The 12,636-nt window shown below is 43.6% G+C and overlaps 1 protein-coding gene across 2 annotated transcripts in view; it reads right to left on the bottom strand.

Moving 5' to 3' along the window:
* Window positions 1-12,636, bottom strand: part of AXIN1 (axin 1) — a 43,581-nt gene that overhangs the window by 11,757 nt on the left and 19,188 nt on the right. For both annotated transcript variants that reach the window (XM_088448146.1, XM_088448147.1), the window contains exons 3-5: window positions 9,348-9,488; window positions 6,324-6,420; window positions 2,922-3,059 (exon numbers count right to left, since the gene is read on the bottom strand). In XM_088448146.1, coding sequence (XP_088304272.1) covers window positions 2,922-3,059; window positions 6,324-6,420; window positions 9,348-9,488 — 376 coding nt within the window. The remainder of the gene's footprint in view (window positions 1-2,921; window positions 3,060-6,323; window positions 6,421-9,347; window positions 9,489-12,636) is intronic.

Below are 12,636 nucleotides of genomic sequence, written 5' to 3'. Positions count from 1 at the left end.
TTATATACTGTACATCTATGACTTACTCATAGTTATATACTGTACATCTAAGACTTACTCATAGTTATATACTGTACATCTAAGACTTACTCATAGTTATATACTGTACATCTAAGACTTACTCATAGTTACATACTGTACATCTAAGACTTACTCATAGTTATATACTGTACATCTAAGACTTACTCATAGTTATATACTGTACATCTATGACTTACTCATAGTTATATACTGTACATCTAAGACTTACTCATAGTTATATACTGTACATCTAAGACTTACTCATAGTTATATACTGTACATCTATGACTTACTCATAGTTATATACTGTACATCCAAGACTTACTCAGTTATATACTGTACATCTAAGACTTACTCATAGTTATATACTGTACATCTATGACTTACTCATAGTTATATATTGTACATCTATGACTTACTCATAGTTATATACTATATGTCTTTACCTGCTTTCACAATATTCTATTTTCAAAGGTAGCAAAAGTATAAAATAATCCAATATACAATGTGTGTCTTGTGACATTAAGAAGTGTGTATATAAATGGTTCCAATCAACAGCATAACTGCCGGTGTGACAGTGCTATATGTACCGAATGGTAACTGCTATCCTCCAGTCAGTCATCTGAAGCATAGAAAGGTTTCATAAAGTGTCCTTCAATGTTACTGAGGAGGTCTGGAAACAAAATGATTTTGTGATATAGGGCTAGATGTACTAATACTGGGTACACACTTTTTCGATTGCAGGCTGATCGGGTAAGACTGTCCTGATCAGCCGTGCAGTCTGTCCCCAGTGTGACCCCCTGTCTGCTGGCTGTGAGCGTACACACTGTGCAGACATAGCACAGTATGTACAGGCTTCTATGGGATCGGGAGGTTGAACCAATAAATATTAAACAGTACAAAAGATGCGACCTCCCAATCCAGACCGTTGCAGGAGCGTTAAAAGCCGTTTATTGCTAAAGGCTCCTGCATCGGGACAGTGTTAACACCTATACAATCCAACGGCCGCTCCCTCGATATTGAAAGAACGGCCCGACGATTGTATAGGTGTGTACCCAGCTTAAGCCTTGGAGAGTAATAAAGTGGAGAGAGATAAAATACCAACCAATCAGCTCTTAACTATCATTTTTCAAACACAGCCTGTGACATGGCAGTTAGGAGCTGATTGGTTGGTACTTTCTCTCTCTCCACGGCTTAGTACATCGCCCCCCCAGGAGAGGTCAGGTCATACAGATACGGTTTTACAACCGCCTTATAAATGTGACCATTTATACACAGCTGGCCACTAGATGGCACCGTTGTAGCACACGTTTACAATTTTCACTCAAGAATTTATTGTTGCAGTATGACCTTGTCAAGTAGATGATTATTTTTTTATTATTATTATTTTGACCCAAGCAAATAGACAAAATGAAAACAAGTTCATGTATATATGTCTGTTTACTGTAGATTAGAGATTGCAAAATGTACACCGACCACTGCAGTACAAGATTCAACCGAGCCACCTGGATAGCAGTGAGCAAGAAGAGGTTGTGTGGCATTTAAATAATATATGAACTACATCTTGAATGTTAAAGGTCAACCTATTCAGCGGAGAGAGAGAGAGACAGCAGACTTGTGCTATTATAAACATTGCTGTAATGTTTGGAGCACACAGAACGGTTTATTTCCAAGTGCTAAATGCAAAGACTCCTTTACTAGTGCACTGAAAGAAAACCCAACGACGGGATCACTTGGCACTATTCATAACTGCGCAATTACCACTTCAATCCTTAACTGTATCTACCATTATTTCCAGGAGACCACGCACAGGATTTCTCCGCACTTGGAATTGACTTCAGCTTTTTCTATAAATGACTGACAGTCCCAGCTGTATTACCAGAGGAGGGTGGGCTGTCAATCATTGCAGCAGAGGAGCTAACAGTTCAAACTGCGGAGAACTTGGCCTGTGAATGTCTCGACAATTCTGGGGCAACCGGAAGAGAGATGGTAGGGGATACAGCGAGGGGCAGATGAATACACATTTTTATATCTGAAAGATGACATTTTGGGGTAAAGTGGTCCTTTAATTGACTAGCTAAGTTGGTGAAGATGACCATGCTATACCAGGTGTTACTCAGCCCAGACTTTTATTGACGTGGCCACCAACATTTTCTTATAGTCCCTGGTCATACGGTCGTGGTGCACAGCAGTCGGAGCTGAGGCTAGCCGAACATGGCTGAACGTGGTTAGATCCAGGTTACACTGAATCTTTCAAAATTAGGTATAGTGGTAAACTGACTAGCTCCCGACTTAAAGGGTAAAAAATAAAATAAGGGAATATAAGATAATAAGGAGATAGGAAAGAGTGTTCAAGTGTTTCCTGTGTCATATCTTACATAAAAAAATAAATATATTTGGTTTTGCAGCAGTCACTATGCCATCTAAAGAAGGTGCTGTGTGAGACGAGGCTGACAGTCATTGTGGGCAATCATTTCCCCTGTAACAAACGGTACCAAAACGTATACGTGCTCTGGTCACAACGGTGTACAATAAGATGTATGAAGGATAAACAGAAAAAACCCACAAACTTCTATGTGGATTGACCTGCGATAGTACCAGCGCACTGCTTAAATGCGCCCCTGCTTCCAAAGATCAACCATTTAACTTGCGAATAAGCATGCTGCGGAATTTAACACCATTAGACGTAGAGCAAATAATTGTTTCTGCTGAAGCCTTGCATTGCACATGATGGAGAAGTGCGAATTTATTAGCAAACAAACATTCTAAAATGTACATGATAAAACTGACATACTAACAGTATCGGTTCCTGCGCCATACTCTCTAATGCCATTGTGGATGGTGAGACCAGGCTTCTACCAAGGCTACAAGCCAGACTCCGGGGTCTGAGCGATACTCACAGCTCTCACACGTTTCAGTCGCTCCTCTAACTTCTGTTCCGCTTCACGGTCTCTCAGAACGCCCTCCAAGCGACTTATTAGCTCAGCAGCAAATTTTTCAGGATCAACGTGAATATCCTTTGGTATGTGATATGTACGCTGGGGAAACAATAAACCAGTATGCGGAAGTCTGAACTTTTCATTCTTTCATTAAGTACGATCCATCCCCCAAACACAGCTAGCTCGCACCAGAGTGAGAGCAAGTGAAATGCCTGAAACTGGCAACAATGTTACTAAATTATATTTGGGTGCACAAAAATTGAAACAATTCAAATTGTACTCGAAAAAAAACAATACATAATACATTGTGTGTGGGCAAAGTGATTGGACAATACATGGCAGATGTTAGCTAGGTTGACAACCTTTTAAATTGAATGAGAAGACTTTCACCTTTATAAAATGTTGGTCAGTTTTGTTTTCTCTTAGGTAAAACAGGCAAAATTGACAAACACTAAGCAGTTTCCATATTAATTCGAATAGTATAGAGAATGAACCCATCCTCCTAAAGTTACAACCACGTCACCCATCTCACAAACCAATGTAAAGGGTTTTGAATTTAGTACATGAGGCACAGGTTTGGGCCGTAGACAGAGGACTCGCTATGGCCAGGCTGGGTGATACGTGAGGCAGAGGTTTGGGATACAGAATACTTGCTATGGCGAAGCCAGCAGAGATGGTACATGAAAAAAAAAAGGTTTGGGCCGAAGACAGAGGACTCGCTATGACCAGGCCAGCAGAGATGATACATAAATAGAGGATATGGGGTCGTAGAAAGAAGATTCCGCTATGACCAGGCCAGCAGAGATGGTACATGAATAGTGGATTGGACCATTGTCAGGGGACTCGCTATGGCCAGGCCAGCAGAGATGGTACATAGAGGACTGGGCCATAGACAGAGGACTCGCTATGGCCAGCAGAGATGGTACATATAGAGAGGATCAGGAGTCGTAGACAGAGGACTCGCTATGGTAAGGCCAGCAGAGATGGTACTTGAATAGTGGATTGGACCATAGTCAGGGGACTCGCTATGGCCAGGCCAGGCGAGATGGTACATAGAGGACTGGGCCATAGACAGAAGACTTGCTATGACCAGGAGAGATGGTACATATAGAGAGGATCAGGAGTCGTAGACAGAGGACTTGTATATGGCGAGGCCAGGAGAGATGGTACATAGAAGACTGTGCCATAGAGAGAGGACTTGCTATGGCCAGGCCAGGAGAGATGGACCATAAAGAGAGAATCGGGGGTTGTAGACAGAGAACTGTTATATGGCCAGGCCAGGAGAGATAGTACGTAAAGAGAGAATCGGGGGTCGTAGACAGAGGACTCGCTATGGCCAGGCCAGCAGAGATGGTACATAAAGAGAGGATCTGGGGTCGTAAACAGAGGACTCGCTATGAACGGGCCAGCATAGCAGGCGTTTCAGACATATAAGAGCTATTTACACTCTAACAGAGTGTATAAAGAAAAGGCACACAGGTAGGATATGGGGTTTACAGACATGAAAATAGAAACAGCCTTTAAAGGCAAGCATAAATGAAAGGGGGGAAAAATACTTTCCAGATTTGAATGACATAATCTTTCATATGTGCCTCGTTACACAATGCCACGATGCAGTGATGTGATGCCAGATCAATGGAATCAAAAGTGGTTTTAAGACAATTTCCAAAAATAAAGGAGCATTATTCAGAAAGAAAGCACCCATTACACAATTACTGACGCTCTTCAATGCAACATACGGAAACTTAGTAGGTAAAGTAAACATCTATTTACTCCAAAGTATTAGTCCTAAACGGTGTTAAACTGTATTTGTGCTGGCTTAGCGCCATACAAAGCACACATGCAGAAAGTAAATACAGGTAGAATAAAAATGATGTAGGGTGTAGGAACCAATAATAAGCTGCAGAAACCCTTCAAGAGGGCAACCAAAAAGCGCAGAGAGATGGATTAATCTAATCCCCAGGGTAAACACATGATAGTTGAAAGCCAAGGAACAGACTCTGGAAAACAAAAGTCCCCTTTCATAACGGGAAGGCTGACTTGAAAATGAACGGATCACGCTGGAAACAAGAATGGCCTGGATGTAATATTTACAGCCAACCAAATACTGAAACAACCTGATGTTGGATGCGCAGAAACAAATCACATATTACCAAACCGGGGCTTTTAATTGCTATGGGAAAATGCTACAATCATTAGGGGCGATTCAATTAGCAGTGCAGGGACGTAGCTCCCAGGTTAAGTGCCCAGAGCTATTCGATTGTTTGCATTGCATCTTACTGCGATGAATGCCTAGTCACGGTAATCTACATCTCCCGAGTGCCACTAGTTAACTCGGATTTCTTCTTGCACTGCTAGTCGTGGTCTTACCGCGGGAGCAACTGATTAGCTCTGAGCACTCAATTTGGGAGCTACATCCCCGCAATGCTAATTGAATATCTCCCATTGGGTCTCAATATCAGCAACAGAGACAGGAAGCCAAACTGCTTGCATAGAAAAGATGGGAAGACTATCACTTCATCAATAAAATAAGGTGCAGTTGTTCGACAAAGGCAGCACAGCCAAATGTACATAACTGTATGATGAGGGCCTCCCTGTACTTGTGTGCGAACTATGCAATAGGTTACCAACAGCAATGGCCACCTCCCTCCCCAAAACACTGACTAAAGGGATCAACATTACTAAGCAGATAAACCTAGAGGCTCGGTGACAGGATCTTCCAGCACTGGGGACCATGTTTGCAGGTAGGGGTATGTGAGAAGCCTGCAAAACATGTTTGCTGAGTTCAGGGTTTTGGATCGGAGGTCAGATGCTGGAATAGTGGGTAGCACAATGATTGCACTAATGAGCCACAAAAAGCACCAACCTTGTAGTAAACGCTAGTATTGGATATCCCGGGAAAGGTGCACTGGTTAAAACATTGGCATGGTAATACCAAGGTGTGGCTAGATTAGTGGTTGCAGCATTTGGGAAGCATTGTCCAACACAACACTCCTAGTAACGTGGTTCTGAATTGCATTACTTTAATCACAGAAACAACAGAAATGTAACTACCTATGCCCATCATTGTTTTATTTAATTAAATACATTGTCTGGAATGCTGTCCCTTTTCCATCACAGCCATGAGCGTATTGCACGGTACAATCTGTAGGTGTGTCCTCACGTCTCCAGTAATGTATCAGTGCAGAAACACTGCTGATGTACTCTGTGCAAGCCACGAGCATGTCACAGTAATCAGACAAAGGAAGCCAATCCCTGCAAGTGGCAGGACACACAATGCACAAAGCAAAGTCTGACACACGTCACTGAGGATCATTTGGAAGGCGCTCCCCACCTATGCTTTTTTTGAACGTTAATACTTACTGGAATGTGAGGTAGTGGCACACGTCCATTTGCTTTGGCACTTTCTTGCATTTCCCTGCGATGGTGCTTCCGTAGTCTATAAGGTGGAATCCCATCTCTGCATAAAAGACGCTCAGATTAGATTCCATCTACATCATACCATTTTCATGTAGCAAAAATGATCTAACTCGGACCTAGTACCGTTTTAAAATGTTAAATTGTTTATAGCATGAATGGGAATTAACAGGAGTACCCAAAACAAGCGATCATACTCTACAGCAGGGGTAGGGAACAGTAGAACTACACATCCCAGCATGTCCTGCCACTGTTTTGCTGTAAGGGCAAGCAAATATGTTGCCTACTCTTGCTCTACAAATCCAGTTGTCATGGAACTTTAACAGTGCATGTTTTCCAGATCCTCTAGCTGTAGCAGTGTGTTAAATGATTGAAGGTGCATACACGCGTAACGGTTTCGTAACCAACTATTTTCTGTCAGATTTTCCCTTGAAAAAGTGAACGATTTTTGGAAGTGTAATGAACGATTTTTTGAACGATGAACGAATAATGTTCCTTCCCTTAACGAAAATCGTCACGTTAGACAGTCTGAAATGGACGATAAACGATAACTACAAACGGGAGTGGGCATTTGTGATCATCGTTCATCGTTATAACTCAAACTGAACGATTTTTTTAAACAATTTAACAATAACGAGGTCGTTACCAACAAACCATTCACAAAATTGTTACGTGTGTATGCACCTAGATCTGCAGGTGGCACTATTTTTATTCCTGATGATACCTTGAAAACATGCACTATTAGGATTCCCACGAGGACCCAGCTTGAGAAACACTACAGATACAGTATTTCTATAAAATCCTATAGAGCACCTTTGAGATGTGGTGGAGCTGGAGATTAGCACCATGATTGTGCAAACGACAAATCTGCAACAATTGTGCAATACTATTTATGTCAACATGGACCAGAACCTGTAAGGTGTGTTTCCAGCCCTTGTTGGATCCAAGGATAGCTTCTATCCAGTCTAGAAATAGAAACGCAGAGCTAAATAAAGGGACAAAACTGGTAATGGTATCTATTGCGCTCCCCCTTATGGTGTATTTGATAATATCTTGTGAATTGCTAAATCAATGAGGTTCTCTGCTGGTTAATCTTGAAAGTACTTGAAGAAGTTCAAACACTGATGTGGAATTAACAGGTGGCGTCCCAACCTGTAATAGTCCTAACCGGTAGCTTCCTTAATTGAAGCAAGTCTTGTGTGCAGTGAATGATGGCACTTTGTGATGAGAGTAACAATGTACATATGTGCCTTCCTCTCCTACGGGTCAGCTGCTGTCGGGCGGTCTCCAAATATTGCAGCGCTGTATGGTCCAGCTTCTCTGGACTTCCGGATAGCCACACCCCCAGAGGAAGGCCTAAGGGCCGAAATGCGTTGGGACCACAGACTGAGAACTCGTATACCATTATTGCATGGTTGCTCTATACCTACCCATCACTTTACCGCACCTCACTAGAGCGCGCTCTATCCGGAAGTCCAGAGAAACCGAACCATACAGCGCTGCAACATTTGGAGACCGCCCGACAGCAGCTGACACGTAGGAGAGGAAGGCACAGCAACCATGCGGTCAACCCTTGCTGGGAAACCCGCTGCACCAACCACAGACCTCAGCTTCAGGGAAAGGACCAGCGGACCACCAGCAGAGCCGTTTGCTGCGTCCCTGGCGGGAAGCCTGAATCAGTCTGGACGGACAGCCACCAGAGGTCCCCACTCAGCAGGTACTGTACATTGTGACTCTCATCACAAAGTGCCATAATTCACTGCACACAAGACTTTCTTCAATTAAGGAAGCTACAGATCAGGACTATTACAGGTTGCGACGCCACCTGTTAATTCCACATCAGTGTTTGAACTTCTTCAAGTATTTTAAAGATACAATTCACTATTATTGCCTCTACTGCACCATTTTTTACAATGTGTGTGTAAACCAGAATTAGTGTTTATATTGTGATTTCCATATTGCAACATTTAACATTGTGCACTTTGACCAGCAGCATTTCTCATATGGTTATATATCCCCACATTAAATGCATGTCATTTTTGATTAACCAGCAGAGAACCTTACTGATTTAGCAATTCACAAGATATTATCAAATACACCATAGGGGAAGCGCAATAGATACCATTATCAGTATTGTATTTACCACTGAGAGGGACCGGCACCCTCTTATCTAAATGCTGCATACCCCAGCCACTATATTCCAGTGCGCATGAATACCCAGCTTTGTGTTAACTAAATAACTAAATAAAGGGACCACTGGGTGAATCTCTCTCGTGTTCCTTCGAGCCCCCTGCACCTGTCACAACATGTGCAGTTCCTCTTTCCTGCCTGGGGTGTCGCTCTCTGCTCTGGTGCCTCTAGCACACTCTGGTCTGTATCTAGTGCGACACCCCAGGCAGGAAAGAGGAACTGCACGGGTTGTGACAGGTGCCGGGTGCTAAAATGAACACTCTCTCTCTCTCTCTGGGTGTAGTATTACCGCCGGACGCATGGTCCCCCCCCAGGAGCCCTAAACCTGTGTGTGTGTGTGTGTGTGTGTGTGTGTACACACACACATATATACATATATATTTTTTTCTCAACAGTTTTGTCTCCCGCAGACTTTATGGTAGAGGGTAAAATAGGAGTGCAGGGCCTCTAACGTTCTGTACTGTAATCCTGACCTGCACTCCTAGCAGCCACAATATACAAACAAAGCATACTCTCTCTTTATTATGTGTTTTGCTGATAAGTTATTCAGTTTGTCTGTGTGTGACCACTTCTTCTTATCTGAACTCTGTCATTTATACTAAGGGAATACTCGCACTAATGCTGACTATAGCTCAACTGTGCCCCTACACCGGACAATGAGGAAGCGGCATAGGAAAGACTCAGCAAAGTGGGGACTAAAGTCTGTATAAGTGATTTGAGCGCACAGGTGGTTTTTGAATAATGTAGTCCTGTTATACACAGGAGGCTTTCTGTACTTACACGCTGCTGTCTGTTAGAGACATCGTATCCGCATCACTCGACATACTCTGTTGCTCGCTGTCGTTGGCACTGGTGGCGGGTGCCACAGCATACCCAGTGTTGACATAGTAAGGGTTGACGGGCTCTCTCCACGTTCCCGGCCTATTAGGGTCAAAGATACAAAAATGAAAAAGCACATTATTTTCACACAGAGAAAGAGTCATTGGGGTTACCAAATTCTTTTGCAGGAACTTAGCTAAGTGTCCGGGAGCTATTCAATAAGTTCCCGTGACAGCAACATTTTCCTGCCATAATGCCCGAGATTAGCTGCGGTAAACTGCAGCTCCCATGCTATGTTTCGGGCACGATGCAGCTGTCAGCCCCGAAGCCTTACTAGAAGCAGATTTCTGTTCGCACCTCAGGAGCAGATTTCCGCTTTGAGTGCAGTATCAGGGCTTGTCCCGGGAAATAACTGTATAGCTCCCAGTCACTGAAGCTAAATTCCCACAAGTGAACTGAATCGCCCCAATTGAGACAGGGTTGTATCACGCTGGCACTTGGTGCACCTGCGTTTTTAAAGTAGCATTTAATTGCAGCAAATAAAGGAGTATAAGTAAAGAACTTTTGGGATTCTTATCACACTAGCACATGCAGACATACACATCCAGTTATGTGTTACCCAAGCGCCCACATGGCACTACTCTGTGAGAATCGTTAAGTTTCAAGCACATAACAGAACAGGACCATCAAGCTACATTGTATTTTTCTCATACCTATCTCAACCTAGTGGAAATTTCCTGTTATTATACATCACCAAAAGAAAACAATAAGGCCTTTGATCAAGGAGTTAACAAAAATATTTTGAACTTTATTGAGGAATACAAAAGGTTCCCAAGCTTGTGGAAACCGCTAAATACAAATAAACATGTATTTGAGGCAAAGCATTTTCTGTCTAGCGGTGCTTACTATAGAAGCTGCTTTGTAAATAGCATCACAAACTGTCCCCACAACGTCTAGTGGCTGCATGAACTCTGCACTGCATACACCAGCAGGATCTGCAGCAACATCACTATCACTGGGCTGGAGATATATGAAAGCAGCTGCCAGCCTCACTGTGCAATATCTATAAGGAAAACCTGGTAATGTATGGGAACCAATGACAATCGTCCATTTGCTCACAAACGCTGGAAAATAGCCAAAAATGGTCGTTCAGACAAATTGGTTAAAACACACAAATGTAACCAATTTGAACAATTTTATTTGTCCTTTTTTTCAGTGTTTGAAACCATATGATCGACTGTCATTTGCTCCCATACATTTCCAGGTTTTCATTCCAACCAGCCAGATTGGACAGATATCTGACAGACTATTGTATAGTGGATGGCCAGCTTAAGGACAGGGAAAAGCCAAAAGTTTCACATTTGAGAACGGCAAACAAACCATGGGAATATTCCGCAGTCGCCCGTTTGTAATCTGCCATCCTTTTCGTTTTTATCCCAGAGAATCAACCTTCAAGTGTCAGTGTTATCCATGTTCCACAGATTACCATATGAGAAAAGCGCACATCCTCTTCAGCAATTATTCTTCTCTATACCTCTTAACGATAGTAAGAATTTGATAGCCCCTTTCAAGATTAACGTGTCCAAGTCTTTAAGTATCACCCTTGCTGAGGAAAAAATCTGTGATTACTATTTTCGTGGTACTTGGTTCACTGGTGACACATGAATACATGAGGGCCAAAATGTAATGCTGCATATATCTGCCAGCATGGCTATGACAAAAGGAAGACTAGCCTACAGCTGATAGGACAAGCATGGACAGACATCCAAGTGCCTCTCCACAAGCTCGGCCAGGTGATAGCTGGCAGGGTATGCTGTGACTTGTAGTTACACAACAGCTGGAGAGTTATTTAGTCCAGGCTTTCTATAGGAGATGGGATTTAGTCACGTTACAAATATAGCAATAACCAACTTCAGATTAGAAAACTGGTGGCAGTAAGTTTAAAGAGAGAAGAGAGGTTGCCTTCTTCTGGATTACAGACCACAATGGATGTTTTCATTTGCCAGAACCAGATAATTGTTTTGCAGAGTACAGTGCAAATTTAAGCAATGAGCAGCGACTGATGTGAGAGCTCAGAGAACTAATTTTCAAAGTCAATTGATTCATGTTAACAAAACTCTCCAGCTTAATGCAGACAAGATAGAAACCCACCTTAATGTACTTCATCTTCTAACAAAAAAGCAAATTATCTTGTCATCAATTATGTGATACAAGAGCTGTGGAGTTCCCTCTTAAAGCTGTTTTAGCACCAGCAACATTCCTCTCCCCATAGCTGGGGCATGCAGCTGCTTTTCCAGGGACACGGCCAGTTCCGTATAACAGAACCAGCTCCTCGCGGCTGCCACTGTGTTTACAGGTGGTCTGCAGACCACCCGTACACACTTGCCTAGCGTTCCCGCTAGGCTGTTTTAGCGGGGCGTGGCGCCTTGCCCTCCTTCTGGAGGGCAAAAAGCACCCTGCACTCCAGAAGGAGGGCAAAGAGCGCCCTGCCCTCACAGCCTGCGGGTGCCGCAATCACCAGTGAGTGTCAGCACTGGTGACAGCAGTGTCCCGCGGGTGGAGAAATGTGCAGTGACCCGGTCACCGCCGGAGAATAGACGCCGGGCACATGCGCCTGGCATCTATTCTCACTGTCTGCAGTGCTTGGGGGCTGCCCGGCGTGTCCGTAAGTGCCGGGCATGCCCCCAAGAAGGATGAAAAGGGGACGTGTCTTATAGACACGCCCCCTTTTCATGACCACACCCCCTTTTCGGTTGCGCCTTTGGTGCGCGCACAAGGTTGCCCTCTCTAGTTCCGGCGCCCTGCCTGCCGCCGGAGCTAGAGTGAACACTACACTTGCCGATGGACAGAAATGTCTGCAGACATATCTGTCCATCGGCTGTGCAGCAAAGCCAATGCTGTGAACGACGCGGTTCACAGACATATCGTCTGTACACACTGGCCAACGGCCAGCAGATATATTGGCCGATCAATTGATCGGCCAATATATCGGCCAGTGTGTACCCAGCATTAGACACATTAAGTTTAAGAAATCGGTGGGACATCCAAGGAGAGATAGCAGAGACACAGTTGGAGATAACCAGTGAGGAGAGAGGGGGAGAGGTCAGGGGAGGAAAGGTAGATACTCGTATCATCAGCATAGAGATGATAATGGAGGTCAAAACAGCTGATGAGTTCACCTAGAGAGCTGAAGACTGATTCTTGATCATTCTAAACTAGCATTTATCTTTAAAGGGGCCTATCCATTACC

This window comes from Taudactylus pleione, unplaced genomic scaffold, assembly GCF_031769625.1.
Source record: "Taudactylus pleione unplaced genomic scaffold, aTauple2 ptg000451l, whole genome shotgun sequence".
NCBI classification, from domain to species: Eukaryota; Metazoa; Chordata; class Amphibia; order Anura; family Myobatrachidae; genus Taudactylus; species Taudactylus pleione.
The sequence above is the reverse complement of the archived record's forward strand: the minus strand, read 5'-3'. Positions and strand labels throughout refer to the sequence as shown.